We start from the raw sequence: 20,282 nt of genomic DNA, 5'->3' as shown, positions 1-20,282 counted from the left end.
GAGAGAGGAATATAGAGTAAGAAAAGGGAAGTGATTATCCCCTTGTACAGGTCTTTGGTGAGGCCTCACCTGGAGAACTGTGCTCAGTTCTGGAGACCGTATCTCCGAAGGGACAGAGACAGGATGGAGGCGGTCCAGAGAAGGACGACCAAAAAGGGGTATGGTCTTCATCGAATGATTTATGAGGAGAGATTGAAGAATCTAAATATGTACACCCTGGAGGAAAGGAAGAACAGAGGTGATATGATACAGACTTTCAGATACTTGAAAGGTTTTAATGATCCAAAGACAATGACAAACCTTTTCCGTTGGAAAAAAAAATCAGCAGAGCAAGGGGTCAGGATTTGAAGCTCCAAGGAGGAAGACTCAGAATCGATGTCGGGAAGTATTTCTTCATGGAGAGGGTGATGGATGCCTGGAACGCCCTTCTGGAGGAAGTGGTGAAAACCAAAACTGTGAAGGACTTCAAAGGGGCGTGGGATAAACACTGTGGATCCATAAAGTCTAGAGGATGTGAATGGAGAGAGGGTGACTTGTGGGAAAGACAGCTAATCCCTGGAGATAATACCCTTATTCAATATACATATACACGGTTAATGTGACTACAACAGTGTTTTATGCTTCAACAGCAAGGATAAAAGGATTTGCATTCACAAAAAAGCAGGGAGTAGCTTGCTTGTTACAGTGGTTACTAAACCAAACCAAACAAGCCTGATACTTCACCTTCAATGCATATCCAGTGTAGCTCTCTGCTTCAACAGCAGGGGTGAATGAAGAAAAGATGATTTTATATTCAGACAACAACCAACAAGGACTGAATTACACAGTCTGGGTAAACAAATAAGCATGGATGTAGCTTGCTTGTTACGGCGGTTACTACCCCGAATCAATTAAACCTGATACTTCACTTTCAATACATATCCAGAGTAGCTATCTGCTTCAACGGCAGGGGAGAATGAAGAAAGGTGGATTTATATTCAGATAACAACCAACAAGGACTAAATTGCACAGGCTGGGTAAACAAATAAGCGTGGGAGTAGCTTGCTTATTGCGGCGCTTACTACTCCTAACCAATTAAGCTAGATACTTCACTTAGAAGCAGTTCCTGCACTGCTCTCTACATTAATGGGGGGGGGGGGGGGGGTGGAAGGGAAATAGAACCAAAAGGTTACATTAATGGCGGGAGTGGATGGGAAATAGAACCAAAAGGTTACTAAATGCCAAGAGTAACAGATAAGTATGAGAGGAGAAAAAAAAGTGTGAAAGCTTGCTGAATAGACTGGATGGGCCATTTGGTCTTCTTCTGCTGTCATTTCTATGTTTCTATCCACACACCTACCTTAAAGGCCCGAGTTTGAGATATAAATGAATATTTTATATAGCGTTTCCCTAAAAATATAAGTAACAGTTACTTCTGGAATTATTTTAAAGCTCCCTAACAATTGTACCACTATAATATCCCTTTGTAGTTCCTCTTTCCATTTATCTGTCAGGCTATGTAAATCTCTCAATCCTTCCAATTGCCCAAGTGTTTTAATTAACAAAGAAACTAAAATCCTATCATATTCCAATTTAAGGAATTCCTCCAGCTGAAGACTTAATCTGAAAGTATATCTATCTCCAATGAGGAAACAGTGCCACAGCTGCAAATAGGCATAAAAATCCTTCTGATCTAAATTGGTCCTCTGCTTTAGATCCTGAAATTGACTCACTTCCTATTTAAAAATTGCCCCTAATAGCAGTAAAAATATGAGTTCTAGTTAATCGGATACAAATTAGCAGTGTAACAAAGACAACGAGGAATATTAATTTAGTTTTTCTTTTCTATCAAGCTAAAAGCACATTAGATGAAAATGCTGATCAATAAATAGTTAGTTGAAGCAGCAGCCAGCTGAATGGCTAAATTCCAGCATTTCAGGTAACACTGTATGGAGAATTATTAGACGAGTAACCTTTCATACATCACATAAGAGCTGGCTTGGTGTGTATTGAAAACAAATTTTATAATTTGTAAAGAAATTGTATATTTAGTGCCTTCTAGTAAGTTATAATGGGGGGGAGGGTGCCTAGGCAATAGTAAAGATACGGAGGGAAATTTGAAAAGCAATTTACCAAGGGTCTCTGAAAATTGCCCACCCTACAAGCACAGAGATTCACAATGTGTAGACTGTTACCTATGGGTTTACAGGTAGAACCAGATCATGGGAGGCAGCAATGCAGGTAGTTTAGCATTTTCAAAACTACATGCAGAGAAAAAGTATCCACAGAAGTAGAAATACAGAGGTCAATATTCTAGAGCTTTTGTGCATGCAACTTTGGAGCAGTGCACACAAAAACGAAGTTTAAAATATTTTCCCCTGCATAAATTTTGTGCACTTCACGTTTTGGGTGCACTAAATTTATGGGCACCAAAATGGGCATCAGTTTTGCAGGAGTGGGGTTTTACTTTCCCTCCTCTGCATGTATATTAGGGCAGATTTTAAAAGCCCTACGCACGTAAATCCAGGAGGATTTATGCGGGCCGGGCCTATTTTCAAAAGGCCCGGCGGCACGCGTAAAGCCCCGGGACGTGTGTAAGTCCCAGGGCTTGAAAAAATAGACAGGGGCATGGCCAGAGGCCTCCGTTACAGCCTCTGGGTTGGGGGATCGCGCAGTGGCACTCGGCTGGCAGGCGTAACTTCCACAACAAAGGTAAGGGGGGTGGGACAGGGAGGGGAGGGGAAGGTGGGGGGGGGGGGAAGGAAAGCTCCCTCCGAGGCCGCTCTGAAATCGGAGCGGCCTCAGAGGGAACGGGGAAAGCCAGCTGGTCTCCCCGAGGGCTTGGCGCGCACCGACCCCTGATTTTATAACATGCGCGCGCAGCCGCGCGCATGTTATAAAATCGGGCGTACATTTGTGCGAGTCAGGAAGCGCACACAAATGTAGGCCATGTGCGTAACCTTTAAAATGTATTTTGGAATTATGCCAAGAAATGAAGACCAGCATCTTGAAATAAAGAACAGTTGAACAGGAAAATCTTTCTTTTGGCCACAGGTACCGACAGCAGTCAGATGGCTCACTTTTGATCAACCAAGTCACCTCAGAGGATGCTGGGCTGTATAGGTGCAGTGTTCCCAACAGCCGTGACAGCGATTTCCAAACAATCCAACTGAGAACTCGAGGTAAAGTATTTTAAGGCTAATTGTTTTCCTTAGCGCTTGTAGGAATGTTTCGCTCCCGCGAGAACGCCTGTTGTTGAGGGTCTGACGATTTGTTTGTATGCATGAAGTTTTAGTTTGAGGGGGGTGGGGGAAGAGTAACCTGAAGGGTCGGCAGGGTTCTCAACTCTTGATGGCAAGAGAGAGAGACCCATTAGATCAAAGGAGAAGAGATGGAAGGAAAGGGAGGAGGATGGTGGAAGACTGTAGTGAAGTGGGGATGAGAAAATATATGTGAATTGTAATCCACCAAGATTTTCAGATCCTCGAAATATAAATGGGTTTAAATAAATAAAAGAAGGAAAAGGGATGTGAGAAGTGTGATATGAGATAGGAAGGGAAGGGTGGAGGGGAAAGAGAGAGGTGAATAGGGGAAGCAGTGACGTACCGGGAGTCTCTGGTGCCCGGGGGCCAATGCATTTCTGCACCTCTCCAGCACGCCCTCCCCCCTATCTTTTTTGTACTAATGCTTAAGGTCACAGAAAAATCGGTGGTGTCTCTAGACAGAAGAATTTGGAGGGGGATTGGGCAAGCCAAAGTGACATTCCCACTCATCACACCCACCCCCCCTGCCTTAAAATTGGCAATAAAAAAAAAAGTCTCAATAAACGTCCCAAGGGTCTTCTGCAAAATTAAAAAAAAAAACTGGCCAGTTTACCTCTCTGGTAAAACTATTACAATTATTTGATAGCCTCATTAAACTAATTCTATAGGGTTATGAGCTTGAAGTCTGGAATCTATACAAGAAGGAACAGAATGTGAATATAAACCCTGCACCTCCAGTTCTGCAGCATGCTGCGCATCCACAGAAATTCCCCCAACAATGGAGCTTGGATGTTTCCCTTACAGCTCATCATACAAAAAAATATTTTCAAATTCTGGTGTCACCTCACAGTAACAGCAGCACAAACACCTTCCACTGCCAGACACATTGGGGCCGATTTTAAAAGCCTTACGCGCGCAGGGGGGTTACGCATGCCGAGCCTATTTTGCATAGGCCCGGCGACGCGTGCAAGCCCCAGGACTCACATATGTCCCGGGGCTTGAAAAAAGGGTCAGGGGCGGTCCGGGGCAGGGGCATGACCAGAGGCCTCCGTAGGGCCTCTAGACCGGGGGATCGAGCGCCGGTACTCGGCCGGCGCACACAACCTACACCTGCACAGAGGCAGGCGCAACTTGAAAAATAAAGGTCAGGAGGGGTTTTAGGTAGGGCTGGGGGGCAGGTTAGGTAGGGGAAGGGAGGGGAAGGTGGGGGGTGGGGGGTGGGGGTGGCGGAAGGAAATTCCCTCCGAGGCCGCTCCGATTTCAGAGCGGCCTTGGAGGAAACAGGGAAAGCCATCGGGGCTCCCCTAGGGCTTGGCGCACGCAAGGTGCACAAGATGAGGGAGGGAAGTTCTGGGATTGAGAAAGGGGGAAGGGAATAGGAAATGTTGGAAGGTGGGTTCCAGGATCTGGAGAGAAGAGAAAGGAAAGAAGGATCTGGGGGATAGAATTTGAGATCAAGGGAGCGAGAACTTGAATTGTAGTGGGTGGGGGAGGGGGAAGATATCCCCTACTGTGCTCTGATCCTGCTCCCCTTCACAATTCTTTAAATCCACTCAATTTGTCACACACACCAGCATCACTCTTCTCTCTCTCACACACACAAAATGTCCCCTTTCCACCATCTGATCTACTCTCATCCCTCAGCCTCTCTTCTCACCCTCAATGATCCCCATTCAGCCCCTCCTAATCTTACCAAAATTATCCCTTTTGCTGTCTGTACTCCAGACTCAGTCTTCTCCCATTTTGTTCCCTGCATGCTGCCTGGAAAGGGGGAGGGGGTGGTGGTGCTGGATCAGGAAGCAGAGGGCTATTCTCTGGCTGATTGAAATTCAGGACAGCTGGAAGGCAGTAAATCTTCAACCAGCCTGCTGTCCTGCCCCTCTCCCCCCACCAGATTTCTGCCACCTTAGGCACAGGCCTAGTGTCCCTGTTGTGACAAATCCAGGCCTGCCCACCCCCCACAAGCTTCCTCCCCCAGATTCCTTCATACACACAAGCTCTTACTCCCTCAGATTCCTTCGTACACACAGGCTCACACTCTCACTGGCTTCCTCTCTCACACACACACACACTCTCTCTCTCACTGGCTCTCTCACATACAACCTTCAGGCAAGCTCCCATTCATTTTTACACCACTCTCCCATCTCTAGGCAGGCATCCATTCATTCTCACACCACTCCCTCCCCCCTCCCCCCCAGGCAGGGTTCCATACTTTCTGACACCCAAACACACACACACTGAAGGCAGGCCCCATCTCTTTCTTTTTTTGGCATCCTTGGAGCCTCTCTTAGTCCTTTTCTCCCTCTGTCACCACAGCCATGTGCCTGTTGGGGAGGAGCCGGCCATTGCTACTGAAGTTCTGCTGCGTCTGTGCAGACCCTACGGTATTAAAAATGAACAGGGCTAGCACTTCCTCCATGCTGATCTCATGCATTGTGAGATCAGCCTAGAGCAGTGGTTCTCAACCTTTTTTTGGCCGGGACACACCTGACAGATGGTTCTCACATGCGTGACACACTGAGCATGTGACCGTCACGGGGCTAAATGTAAACATGCACTCTGCATCCACAGGAATCCCCTCAACCCCCCGCAATGAGTACAGAGCAGATCTAGGGCATTACCCTGTACAACTCGCCATACAAAAAAAGATATTCTGGTTCTGATGACATCTCAGTAAAAGCAAAACAAACTCCCTTTACTACCAGGCACAATAGCCCTTCTTATGAAAAGACAGTAATTTACCACTAATGCATATCCTATTGAGAAAACACAACAAATAAGATTGATACAAAAGCCTACATGCTAGTAAAATATCTCACCTCTGTCACACACCCAGAACTGACCTTCACCAAGTACAGAAAGACCACACATTATAAATATGGAGACAGAAACTGGAATGGAAAACCAAAAAAGCCACTCTGCATGCAGTGCAAACCTAGAGAAATGGAAAGAGAAATATAGCACCTAACATAGTCCCAGGATCTGCAATAATGCACACAAACTAACCCGCACAAAGATACACCTGTATTATGGAACACACTCAACCAGTAACAACCCTATCTAAGGAATACAACTATTAAACCAGGCCCTAAACACTAATACATTTCCTATTGGGAAAACAGAATAAGCCAAGCTGCTATAGCGCCCCACACAGAAATAATTGTAAAGCTTTACTAAAAATGTTACAAAACAGCTGCTGAACAGAATATCCAACAATTAAAAACTCATAAAAATTATTAAAACATGTCCAAATATCAATAAAATATTTCAAAACAGCAGACATCGCATAATACCCAATAATTAAAATGGCAATCAAGAAAAATAAATTTAAAAAGCCACCTTTTCTTACCCTCTCCAGCAACTCTCCTACTCCTTTCCCTTCCAGGCCAATAGCACTCACAGGAAGCAGCAAGGGCTGCTGAAGCTTTGTCCTCACAGTCCTCTTCCTTAGCGCCCACAACCAGTCACTCACACACATAACTCCAATTAGACCCCACGAACAGTCTCGGTCTCTCTCACCTCCCTGACCAGTCTCTCTCTCAATCACACTCATGGTCTCTTATATACAAGCTCTCAATCACACACAAATGCTCTCACACCCACACCAGCTCTCACCCAGGCTTCCATTCACACCCACACACACCAGCTCTCACCCAAGCACCCATTCACACCCACACACACCACCTCTCACCCAAGCACCCATTCACACCCACACACAACACCTCTCACCCAGGCTCTCATTCACACACAGACACTCCAGCTCTCACCCAGGCACTCATTCACACACAGACACCCCAGTACTCACCCAGGCACTCATTCACACACAGACACCCCAGCTCTCACCCAGGCACTCATTCACACACAGACACCCCAGTACTCACCCAGGCACTCATTCACACACAGACACACCAGCTCTCACCCAGGCACCCATTCACACCCACACACACCACCTCTCACCCAAGCACCCATTCACACCCACACACAACACCTCTCACCCAGGCTCTCATTCACACACAGACACCCCAGTACTCACCCAGGCACTCATTCACACACAGACACCCCAGCTCTCACCCAGGCACTCATTCACACACAGACACACCAGCTCTCACCCAGGCACCCATTCACACCAGTTCTCACCCAGGCTTCCATTCACACCAGCTCTCAACCAGGCACCCATTCACACACAGACACACCAGCTCTCACCCAGGCACCCATTCACACACAGAGACACCAGCTCTCACCCAGGCACCCATTCACACACAGAGACACCAGCTCTCACCCAGGCACCCATTCACACACAGACACACCAGTTCTCACCCAGGCACCCATTCACACCAGTTCTCACCCAGGCTCCCATTCACACCAGTTCTCACCCAGGCACTCATTCATACACAGACACATCAGTTCTCAACCAGGCACCCATTCACACACAGACACACCAGCTCTCACCCAGGCACCCATTCACACCCACACACACCACCCTCTCACCCAGGCACCCATTCACACCCACACACACCACCTCTCACCCAGGCACCCATTCACGCACACAGACGCACCCGCTCTCACCCAGGCACTCATCCACGCACACAGTCGCACCCGCTCTCACCCAGGCACTCATCCACGCACACAGACGCACCCGCTCTCACCCAGGCACTCATCCACGCACACAGACGCACCCGCTCTCACCCAGGCACTCATCCACGCACACAGACGCACCCGCTCTCACCCAGGCACTCATCCACGCACACAGACGCACCCGCTCTCACCCAGGCACTCATCCACGCACACAGACGCACCCGCTCTCACCCAGGCACTCATCCACGCGCACAGTCGCACCCGCTCTCACCCAGGCACTCATCCACGCGCACAGACGCACCCGCTCTCACCCAGGCACTCATCCACGCGCACAGACGCACCCGCTCTCACCCAGGCACTCATCCACGCGCACAGACGCACCCGCTCTCACCCAGGCACTCATCCACGCGCACAGACGCACCCGCTCTCACCCCAGGCACTCATCCACGCGCACAGACGCACCCGCTCTCACCCAGGCACTCATCCACGCCCACAGACGCACCCGCTCTCACCCAGGCACTCATCCACGCCCACAGACGCACCCGCTCTCACCCAGGCACTCATCCACGCGCACAGACGCACCCGCTCTCACCCAGGCACTCATCCACGCCCACAGACGCACCCGCTCTCACCCAGGCACTCATCCACGCGCACAGACGCACCCGCTCGCACCCAGGCACTCATCCACGCGCACAGACGCACCCGCTCGCACCCAGGCACTCATCCACGCGCACAGACGCACCCGCTCGCACCCAGGCACTCATCCACGCGCACAGACGCACCCGCTCGCACCCAGGCACTCATTCACGCGCACAGACGCACCCGCTCTCACCCAGGCACTCATCCACGCGCACAGACGCACCCGCTCTCACCCAGGCACTCATCCACGCGCACAGACGCACCCGCTCTCACCAAAAACTTCTTCTTCCTTCGCTGCAGGGATGGGCTCCAGTTCCGCCGCGGCTTTACTCCGGCGGGCCTTCTTTTTTTCGCCACCGCGGGAATGGGCTCCCGTGGTGGCCTCGGTCGGGTTTCCTCTTCGCTGCCACAGGCTGTGGCGGCCTTGCTTTGTCGGGGTCAGGTCTCCTCTTCGCCGCCATGGGAACGGGCTCCCATGGCGGCTTTGCTTCGTCGGGGGTCGGGTTTCCGCTTCACTGCGCGATCTTGCTTCGTCAGAGTTCAAAATTCCTCCCTGCCTGCCTCACCGGCCAATCAAAGGCTTCCTCCCTTCTTCCTACGCCCACTGGTAGGGAGGAGGCTTCCGATTGGCCTGCGCGGGGGCAGGCAGAATGAAGGAGGCTTCCCATTGTGTAATGGGGGTAGGAAGAACGAAGGCTTCCAATTGGCCCGCGTGAGCTGGAAAAAGGCAAAAGGAAAGTAGAACGGGGTAGTGGGACACCGGGAGACGCGACACACCTGGAGGTGTTTGGCGACACACTACTGTGTCGCGACACACCGGTTGAGAAGCGCTGGCCTAGAGAATGTGCTACCCTCATGAGTTTTTAATACTGCGGGCCAGCACAAACGACAAGAAAAGTGCACTTCTCTGCTCAGCCGCTGTTGAGATGTGATCCACCAGTGACTGGATGGCCCCTCTCCCCTGTTTTTCAACCGCTGGTGGAATGAGGTTCCCCAGTGACCGCGTGGGCCTCCCTTTATCGTCCATGCACCCGGGGGCATTGGCTCCCCCTTGGTATGCCACTGAGGGAAAGGAAGAGGTGATGAACACCCCCCCCCCCAACCACCCACTTAAAACACATTACCCATAACTCGCTACCCATGCATGAACCACACCTACATAGCCACATGTAGACATCACTGACCCCCTCTCCACTATCGGCATCCCACCCACACCCACTCCCAAAACATTTTGTGTGCTCAAACCTTATATAGAGAAATGTGCCTTTGTTTAATGCTTTTAGCATGCACTTTCCAACTTCTTTATACTTACTAGATGTGAAAGGAACTGTGAGCATTGAGAATGATTCTCTTTAGAAGTAGAACAGAACCGCTTTTAGATCACCTAAGAGTTATCAGTTCTGTCCTTTTTTTCTGTTCTCCACAAAGACATTTCCACCCAGGGCCAACTCTAATGGTTGCAAGGCCTGGAACAAATCAGTCTGTGGGAGCTTCCCGCTGCCTTCTAACCACCTGGTGCTTCTCCAGATGTCTTTCATGTTGACCTGCATGCACCCATAGATCCTGTGAGACTACAAGGTTCTGTGCGTTTCAAACCATGAGATGTCTGAGACAGCAGCAGAGGTGGGAGAGGTCCCCATGCAGGTTAATGGGAACATTGAGTACCATGAGGTCGAAGTGCAGGATCCAGGCTATATCCTAGTAGGGACAGCCCTATTTGCATCTTTTCTTGTAGTATTATTGTAGTACAATGATTCTCATCAGCCCACATGCTTCCCAAACAGATCTGATTTTTAGGATATCCACAATTTACATTTATGAAATACACTCAATAATTCCTCGGAAACACAGGTTAATTGGGTGTTTTGGCTACTTTGAAAACCAGAACTGTTTGAGGGCCAGGGGGGACAGCAGTAGAGAACCACTGATCATCAAGCTATAGAATTTCCCTGTCACGTTGCCTTTTCTAGGATTGCATCTGAGACACTAAACTTCTGTTATGCGTAAGGGAATTAAATGGAATATCTGGTTCAACTGGTCAGAAACTGGGGCTACATGTCCTTAAAGTTATAAGATATTTATGTTTGTGCAGGTGAGCTGAAAATCACTGGTCCACCATCCAGCGTTACTGTTCCTGTGGGAGAAAATGCACAACTGCAGTGCATTGTGGCAGGTACCAATGTCAACGTAAGATGGTCAAGGTAACTGAGTCACTGACAAACATCTTTTTTATTTTATTATTTATGATTTCTCAGCTTGTTAGGGTCATGCTTTTTGTCTTTTTTTTTAAAAATAGAATGATAGTTTACATTTAACCCCTTATAGCCCTCGCCACATCTGTACACTGGGACAATGCTGTATACTTCTTACCTTCTGGAGTCTCTCCTTTCCCACAGAGAGGTCTTTTAAGCCCCACATATTCCTCTGACCTATGCTTGGAGAAAGCTGCCTCAATACCACTTATCCTCATTGTTTTTTCTTTTTCTCCTAGTTTGCTAATAGTGGAAGACAGAGATAGCCCCCCAAAAAAAACAAAAAACCTTCTTTGCTTGCTTTTACCTTATTTCTTCTGCTCCTAAATACTTGTGTACTTTCTTAAAAAAATAATCACAGTGCTATTATAAAATAGAACATCGAGGAGTGGGGGTCAGCCTAGTGGCAGTACTGTGCACAGCCATGCAGATGGATCCTGGTTCAGTCCCTGAATTGGATCTTCTGCACTCCAGGTTCACTGGGGCTGGGGATGCTGCGAAGGTAGCATTCACCGCCTTGCGAGAGGGGGGATTCAAGCTCATTAGTAGGGATGACACCTTGTGGCCAGATTTAGGGCCCATGATACAGGGTTCTGGAAGGAGTCCTGGTGCATGACTCCTGGTCTCAGGAGCATTGCCACAATGACTAGTGCGAGGGAGTGTCTATTAAGTAGGAAGAAAATCCTTTTTTGTAAGTTGCAAAAGAAGGCTCATGGCACCAGCATCCCAGCAGTGATTCGAACTGAACTTGGAAGAAAAAGAAGAGGGGAGGAACTACTGGGCTTAAAAACAAAACAATATAGAACAGTGATGTATGGTAATTGACATTTGAAGCCTGGCATGTAATTAATATTACTGATTTAAACAAAATTATTTGTATTAGATGTAAAACTTGACAGTGTGAGATACAATTATAGCAAGACTGAGTTATAAGCATAAGATATTGAATCTTTTAAATGTTACAATACATAATTAGCAGGAAATTGCGCATATTGCTTTTTTTTTTTTTTTTTTACCACCATCTAAACCTGAACTGTTTGGACTTTGAGGTGAACCTCAGATACCCTGTCTTTGGGCCACTAAAGAACTGTGAAGCTGCACTTGTTTGTCACATGATGGTGCACGTAGCTCATTTGTGCAGCTTGTTTCCTGTTCTATTCATAGGATATCATAGTGTACATAAAGTTGTACAGTCACTGTACAATGCAATTCTCTTGCCATTAAGCAGCATTCAGCCTATTCCATCAGCCAGTGCCTCTGTGAATTTTCTCTCTTGTTAAAGGAATGGGATTCCAGTGCGAGCAGATGGCCACCATATTCACATGTCCGCAGACGGCAGCCTGATTTTAAACAATGCTCAGCCAGCTGACGAGGGCTCTTATACCTGTAATGCTTATACTGGCTCCCACTCAGTTAGTGCTACTGCGGAAGTCAAAGTGCTTAAGGACAGGCCAGCAGGTGAGCTCCTAACTATCCTGTTTTTTTCCCCTTCTTTCCTCCCAGCTTCATTCCATTTTGAGCAACAGTGACATCTAGAGGAGACATGTGGACACCCATGTAGCAGTTTCTCCACTGATATTCCCACAAATTTATGTATATTCATTTTAAATATAGTTTATCTCCATTATATAAACTATTGTAGGATAGCAACAGAGGTAAAAAAAAAAAAAGTTTTTGCTTGATTTATACTGTTGTACTTTTGACTTTATTTATAAACATTTGCGGACCTTATTTAATATCCCCACCTCCTTCATGCACGAGGTATGGGCTCCCTGGCTAAACTTTGCTGGGCTGCTCTTGATTCTGTTGCTATTTTATCTGCTTGTGGCGCCCCCCAGGTTATTTTGTCTGCTAAAAGTTAATGTTATAGCAGTTTTTAAAATTGTCTTAAATAAATCACCAGGGTTTTGCCATCACCAAAATACTGATGTCCCATTTTATGAGAGCACATACTCTTTAGCACAGCTATGAGAAAAGCAGTTTTGTTTGTGTGTTTCAATTGCTATCCAAGAGCTTTCTGGCTGGTTTGCATGTAGGCCTCCAGGACAAGTTTAAAAACTGGGCACACAGTCTGCAGGTAATTCTACCCATGGGCTTTGCACCATTTTTCAAAGAAGAAGTACAAGCATATTTTCCCTTTGAAAACTGCCCCAGGAAAAAGTACCCATATAAATTTCTGCAGGTATCATTTCCCTTGAAAATAATACTTCTGGATTTCAAAATGGAATCTACATGCATTATTTCTTATCCCACACCTAAACGAGCCCCAGGATCACCTGCTTTTACCTGCCTAAAATTGTGTGTGGTTTTGATTTCTGTGCTTACTTTTAGTTGGGTAGTGGCTGGGCAATTTCCAAATAGCCAAGTTACCCACGTAAATGGTTTTAAAAATTGGCCTCCTCTGGATTGCAATTTCCAGAATATTCTGGCATTAGAATTACAAATTAGACCTCAGAACTCGATAGAACCATTCCATTGGTGCATATGGAAATATTTAGTCCCATTACATTACTGTAACTCTGAAATGTATACAGCATTTTAGCTGAATGTTCCTGTGTCCTGAACTTTTTGCCTGCTGTTTTCTCAATTCCAGCTCCATTGCTTCAGCCGGGGGACCCAAGCAGAGAATGTATTGACCTGCCAGATCTTGCCAACTGTGAACTGATCATCCATGCCCAGCTCTGCTCAAATCAGTACTACTACAGTTTCTGTTGTGCCAGCTGCTCCCGGTATCAGCCCAATAACAGCCCCATCCAGCATCAGGGATAAGAGAGATTCTTTCTGCCATCAACCACTTCCTTCCTAAGGTGCACACGGTCTGCTCAGGGTATGATGATTGTACAAAGAAAATGGTGACAAGGGCCTCTCCTTCAGACTTTCTCCCAGTTCAACATACTAGAAAACAAGACTGTGATATACAACTGCATTTTGTACACTGTATGCCCATTATCCCAATACCAAGAGCACGGTTTCATTGCTAAACTTACAGCATATTCTCGTTGTAAGATCTTTGCTCCAAAGCACACTGAACCCTCTTCTGTCCATTATAATTAACATGCTGCTCACTATGATATTCCAAAAGGCTCCAATAGAAGCCTTCTATAGGGGAACAGGAGTTAAATCACACATAATTAGCATGGAGTCTGAACCCTTGTATTATTACACTACAGACCATTAGCAACTAATAAAAAGTTGCTATTAATTTTATTACCATTTAAAATTGATTATTGCATTAAATGACTTGCTAAGGTGCATAATCAAAAGAATTCCTCTGTAATTGTATCATTTTGGAAAAATAAGTCAGGACAATAAAAGTAATATAACTGATCCACCAAAGAGCTTCATAAAACATTTTCTAGGCAGTTTTCTGAAATGTTATGTTAGAAGAAGGGGTGGGAAACTTCCCCATCCCATGAAAAGCCTGTTTGAAGATGGCATTATGAAACAGTTAACTCTCTCTGGCATATATACAAAGGTGTTTTCTGTATTTCAACATGATTAAACTCATAATAAAATTTTAAAAAATAATAATAGTATTAGCTTGCACCATTTGGTGCTCACTTTTTAAATATTTTGCAAGGGACACATGGCCTCCAGCTCACTCACGCAGCATATAAGAGGCACACCTACAGTCATGACATATGTTAACTGCACACGTACCTGACATTTTGTGAAACAGTTAATGCGATAGTGCAATCTGACATAGCCAGAAATTGTTCTTTATGAGAATAATTTCTCCTCAGCAGAGTTAAACGTAATGTCACAGAATACAGCAGTGCTCAAAATTCTTGTGAATAGGTGCAGGTGACACTGGAAAAGCCACAGCAAAAACCAAACCATTTATTTCCAAAAGGACCTGGGTAAGCTAGACAGGTGGCAGGGCCCTATTTGGTTTGAAATTACTTTTGGAATTACTTAACACAGAATCTGAATAGATAAAGCTACACAGTATGGTGTTGTCTCCCCTGAAGTAAAGTAGAAACATATCAGTGGTTTCATTCACATGCACTCAGGCATGGTGGTAGTCACTTTTAAACCATTCAATATAATTAGGGACCTTTGTTTGCAGGTTTTATTTTTGTTTGAATTTTCAATGTTATAAAAAAAGAAAATCAGTGGAAAAATGACTGTTATAATGCACAGGAGAAAAATCAGTGCAAAAGTTATTTTTCCACTGATTTTTTTTTTTGATATAACATTGAAATTCCCATAAAAAAAACCCAAAAAAACTGAAAACAAAAGTCCCTAAATATAATGCATGAACTTCTGACTACTTTTCTGCACACTGTTTACTTTGTCATTCTACATTGGCAGCATGTCATACCACTTTCCACCGAAACAAAGCAGCATAAGGGCCAGTTGTACTAAAAGATTTTGCTCATTTTAAGGTGAATTTTAAAAGTCCTACTCGCACCAAAACCGAAGATACGTGCATAAGTTGAGCCAATGTGCGCTGAGAGGATTTTATAAGCTGCCCATGGATGCGCGTATCTCCAGGTGTGTGCACAAGTGAAACAATTCTAAAAAGGGGCAGGTCATGGGGGACGGCCAAGAGATATGCATGTAAATACTTATGCGCACAGGTGCGCGCTGGGGTCCTCTGCTGCGTAACTTTACTACTGCTAGGGATGGCATGTAAGCAATAAAACAAAAAAAAATCAAGGCTAGTCAGTAGGGCTTTAAGGGTTGAAGCTAACAGGGGGATTTGGAAGTCCTATCCCTTAAGTGGGTGAAATGGGAACAAACTGGGAAAATGGCGAATAGTGTTGGCACACGTCCCTTATAAAAATTTCCCCACTTATGCAATAGAAGCAGCATTTGCGCACAGATGCGTGTGTCCATTTAAAATTGTGCACAGATCTATGTGTGTCCAGGAAATTTTATAATATGCACGCATGTTATAACATGAAGGTATCTCTGGACACGAGCTGGCAAATGTGCGCACTCGCACCTGTTTAAAAGTTGTTGTCCCAGGGTTTATAGGAAAAAGGTTAGCGCATCTTGTCCTAAGGAAGGCAACATATACACAGATTACCTATACCTGTCTCAGAGTATTACCCAAACCCTAGCTACTGATGACCATCATTCTCCCCTTGAGAGCACTATTATTGCTCAAAACCAAAAATATATAGTTTATTTCAATACCCTGTCTTTTATATTCATCTGACAGTAAGTCTTTGCTACAGAATGCCTTACAGGGCTATAACGCAAAAAAAAAAAACAAACCCCAACAAAACACCCACACCCTATAAACTACTAGAAACATGAAACAAAGGTCACGCTGGACTCTAAACTGTTTCTTGCTGCATCTCCATTGGAAGTCTTGTAAACCAGCATCTTTAAACATCACATTTTATTCAAATCCCCCTCCCTAGCAAAACAAAAAATAAATAAATCACCAAATTTTCTATTATACGCAGGACTACCATTTCCTTAGCCTGTATTTCAACTGGCGATATATTACCAAAACAGCTTCTCAGTTCTCATGTCCCATGTATTTACATTGCAATTCTGACAACTTAATGATTTTCAGAGTAAAAGAGTAGGACAATACTCTGGAGAGAGAAAAATAACCCCCGAGGTTAAATATTTAAGAAATGTGTGCTGTAAAAAGACATCTGCAATTCCAAAAGAAGTATTTGCAGTTGTATTTGAGATACCACCATAACTAGTCTGATTATAGAGTAACTATAGTCCTATAGTTTATTTTGATTTTTTATTTAAAGAATAGTTAATAAAGTAGGTGAATTCTAGCTTTCATGGAAGCAAACAGATGCAAGCATAGTGCAAGTTTTGTGACATAGCTCCAGTGAAAGAGGCAATTATAAAGGTTATCTTTCAAAAAATGAATAGCAGACCCAAATGAGGAAAACAGGGAAGAGCAGAAGCACTGGCAAGTCAGATGTAAAAAAAAAAAGTAATTAAGAAGGCTAGGAGGGAATTTGAAAAGAAGCTTGCCATAGAGGTAAAAACAAGTAATAAAAATTTTTCCAAGTACATTCAAAGCATAGGGAAGCTAACATTTGGCAGCACAGTAATAAGGAGAAATTGTGTTACCTGTTATTTTCTTTCTGTGAATCCTGCTATACCAGTCCAATCCAGCCGAAATAGATGTTTTGTCCCCCTACCAGCAGATGGCGGCAGAGTACACAGACTTTCCCCATGACATCATTGCCACTATGTATAAATGGTGCAGCACAGAAAAACTCCAGTATTCCTATGACAAAGGACTTAAACAACAAGCTGAATTAAATATATCCAAAGACTTCAAATATGCTGAGAGACACAACCCTCAAAATCCAACCCCTTTGTCCAAATACTTTGGAAGGGAGGCTAGAGAAGAAAAATAGGGTAGGCAAATATGATGATCTACAGTCTACCAAAAATATACATGCAGAGGTGGAAGAAAACATGCACGTGCAGTAGTGGTATGAAAGAGACTAATTACTGGGAGGGTCTTAGACTGGTGTAGCAAGATTCATTGAAAGAAAATTAACAGGTAAAAAAATTTCTCCTGAGAGTCACGTGATGTGGTGAGCCAGGACGGTCACTTCCTCCTGAGCTCCAGGTGCCATGCTCCGGCATACATCCTTTATTAACTTTCTAACCCATCTTTTTGGAGTGGCCATCCAGTATACTCAAGGGGCTAATGTCAATAGTCACCTACATTAATAAATAGTCGCCGGGAATGCCAGCTCGCGGTGGAAAGAAAGATAAAGAGAAACCCCGCGAGACCAAAGTCAAAATGGTGGCAGCAGCGGCACGGGCAAGAGACCACGATGATGATAAGCTCCCACACGACTTGATGCTCGCGGAGATCAAAGAGGTAGTCCTGGTGGCACTTGAAAAGCTTGCAGGCATATCTGCCTAGTTGGGAGAGGTGAAAACGGCACTTACTGACCTGGGCCCTCGTGTGGAGCAAGTGGAAGGCTGGGTCTCACTCCTGGAGGACGATTTGCTAACTACCACCGCTAAGATGGCTGCCATGGAAAAAACCCTAGAGGAGCAGGCCGCAAAGTTCGACGATCTGGAAAACCGTTCACGGCATTCTAATTTAAGATTTTTGGGCTTGCCTGAATCTATTGAAGACAGTAAATTTGGCGACCTCCTAGAGTCCTGGCTCCCTGACGCACTGGGCCTACCTGAATTAAAACCTCACTTTCACGTCCAGTGAGCGCATCGCCTCGGAGTAAGGAAGGACTCTGATATTCGGCCACAGATTGTAATTGTGAAAATTCTCAATTTTGCTCATAAATCTATGATTATGCGGGCTTTTCGCAGGTGTTCAGAACTGACCTACCAAACACACCGAATTCGCATTCTTCAGGACTATTCGGCCAAAATAGCTGTTTTTCATTGGAGCTTCTCTCCGATATGCTCGGCTCTTTTTAAGCAGCAAATAAAATTCTCCTAGGCAAAAAAAACAAAGAGACAACCTTATACCGTGGAAAGATTTATTATTGTAATACAGAGCCCGACTCCGGCCGAGTTTTGCCAATTAAGGCTGCATCAGGGGCTAAAAATAAAACAGTAATCAACAAAGATAGGGGGGGATTTAGTTAGGGCTGGGGGCAAGGTAAGGGAAGACAGGGGAAGATGGGAACGGAGGCAGGCTGCTCGGCTTGGCTGCGCAGGTTGCACAATTGTGCACCCCCCTGCACCCCCCTGGATTTTATAACATGCACGCGGCAGCGCGCGCATATTATAAAATCAGGTGTAGATTTGTACGCGCATAAACTTTAAAAATCTACCCCCAAATGCACTACAGACAGTGGGGTCATTTGTTTGGTGGTGGTAAACAAGATTACCTGTCATGCTACATTGAAAGAATCAGACTCTGGAAAAAATAGTGCTTTTTCAGTCATTGTACTTTTTAAAAATTCTATATATTTCCTTTAAATATCATACAATTATAAGCAATAACTATACAAATCTGTTTTGAGATGCTATACTATATTCCAAAACAAGGCACTAAAAGGTTAAAGATTTGCAGAAGTTGTTTTGCCTTTTGGCACTTCATGCCTCTATTCTCTACACATAAGGGATTAATAAACTTTTTCTCATTTTTATTTTAGAAGTGATTTGCAAGTTGTCTAATTTATGTGTATATTACAATGAAGACAAATTTTATATTGAAGTGTTCCTTGATTTTCTAATGGTGAAATTTTCTGAAAGCATTGTCATGTGAGATTTCAGGCACTACAATCAAGAAATTGTGAGCAACATCTGAGTGTTCTCAGAAATAGCTGGAGCAGAGTAACCAATGAAAAAGTTATCTGATAACCATGTGACATTCCCTAGAATCATGTTAATAATTCCCCCCCCCCCCCCCCCCCCATTATTCTGTTTTTAAAACTAATTATTAATGGCGAGCATGATAGCTCACTCCCTGCCCCGGTTCTGATTGAGCTGGAAGCCCAAAGGAAGAGAAGTAAATTTGCAAAAGCGCCATGCCCCTCCCCAAAACAAAAACAACCCTAACTAAATTTTCCCACAGTCTGATAATACAAACCAATTTTGATGTTTTTGACTTGTATGAAACATTGGAGCATTCACAATTTGACTTTCTTGTGCTCTTTGTTCCATGTTTGGTTATACAATAACTTGCTCACAGCAGAGGAGATACTGACAATCTTGCTTCCCATTTCAGAAGTCATGCAGCATTTTTCTTCTTCTTTATGAATTCTGTGGTATTGGCCTCTATTACAGTCTTCTTTTTTTTTTTTTTTTACTTATTGTACCTCTCCATGGTAGTATAGCACTAGTGGTATTTATTGTATGGTGCTTCTTGCACAAACGTAAATGTCAGTTTCAATAAAAAAAATATAAACAATGAAAAAATGCTTCCAGGAAGACTAACCAGTCCAACAGCAACCATAAAAGAGAAAAGAGAACAGCTATTTTATTCAAACAAACCTTACTTGACTCAGATCAAGTACATAGTGCAACAGATCATAATCATTATAAATTATAGCACACAAAAATTATAGGTAATACCTTCAGGAGATTGTGGTATAACATACCACTGCAACTGCCATACCTCCAACCTCAAAGCTACACTGTCTGTTTCATTGTTGTTTTTTTTGCCCACTTTGTGTCCATGAGAAAAGCCCTTGATTAATGAAGCCTGTATTTATCAAATGCTTTTGTTTAAACAGTAGTAATTTGGGTATTGGAAAAGTGTTTATGTTTTACAAAGATGCGTAGTGATTACTACTATACCCTGGCCTGTAGCAGGATACATTTTAGAGAATATGAGTAAAGTAAACCATAGTGTAGCTTTGACGTTTGAAGTAACCAATGCATTGGACACCACTGATTTATTTATTTTCTAAATTGCAACTCAGATTTAACCTCAAATAACTCATTTCAGTTAAAAACACACATTCTCCTTGTTACACAAAATCCACGGTTTTCTAACCAGCCCATATCATGCCTCTGAATGTTCTGAAAGGCATTTGACAATCCAGCCGTCTCATTTAAGCTTTTCAGTTTGGGGATGCATTCATAGGGGCAGATTTTCAAAGGGTTACGTGCGTATATTACGCGCGTAACCCTGAAAACCCGCTCCTGC

The 20,282-nt window shown here is 44.6% G+C and overlaps 1 protein-coding gene across 2 annotated transcripts in view; it reads left to right on the top strand.

Moving 5' to 3' along the window:
* PAPLN (papilin, proteoglycan like sulfated glycoprotein) overlaps window positions 1-14,777 on the top strand; it is a 178,001-nt gene extending 163,224 nt beyond the window's left edge. For both annotated transcript variants that reach the window (XM_029598705.1, XM_029598704.1), the window contains 4 exons: window positions 3,034-3,161; window positions 10,549-10,657; window positions 11,991-12,166; window positions 13,302-14,777. In XM_029598705.1, the coding sequence (XP_029454565.1) occupies window positions 3,034-3,161; window positions 10,549-10,657; window positions 11,991-12,166; window positions 13,302-13,477 (589 nt within the window). In that variant the 3' untranslated portion in view covers window positions 13,478-14,777. The remainder of the gene's footprint in view (window positions 1-3,033; window positions 3,162-10,548; window positions 10,658-11,990; window positions 12,167-13,301) is intronic.
* Window positions 14,778-20,282: the final 5,505 nt, after the last annotated feature.

The sequence above is a fragment of the Rhinatrema bivittatum genome, chromosome 4, assembly GCF_901001135.1.
Source record: "Rhinatrema bivittatum chromosome 4, aRhiBiv1.1, whole genome shotgun sequence".
Lineage (NCBI taxonomy): Eukaryota > Metazoa > Chordata > Amphibia > Gymnophiona > Rhinatrematidae > Rhinatrema > Rhinatrema bivittatum.
The sequence above is the reverse complement of the archived record's forward strand: the minus strand, read 5'-3'. Positions and strand labels throughout refer to the sequence as shown.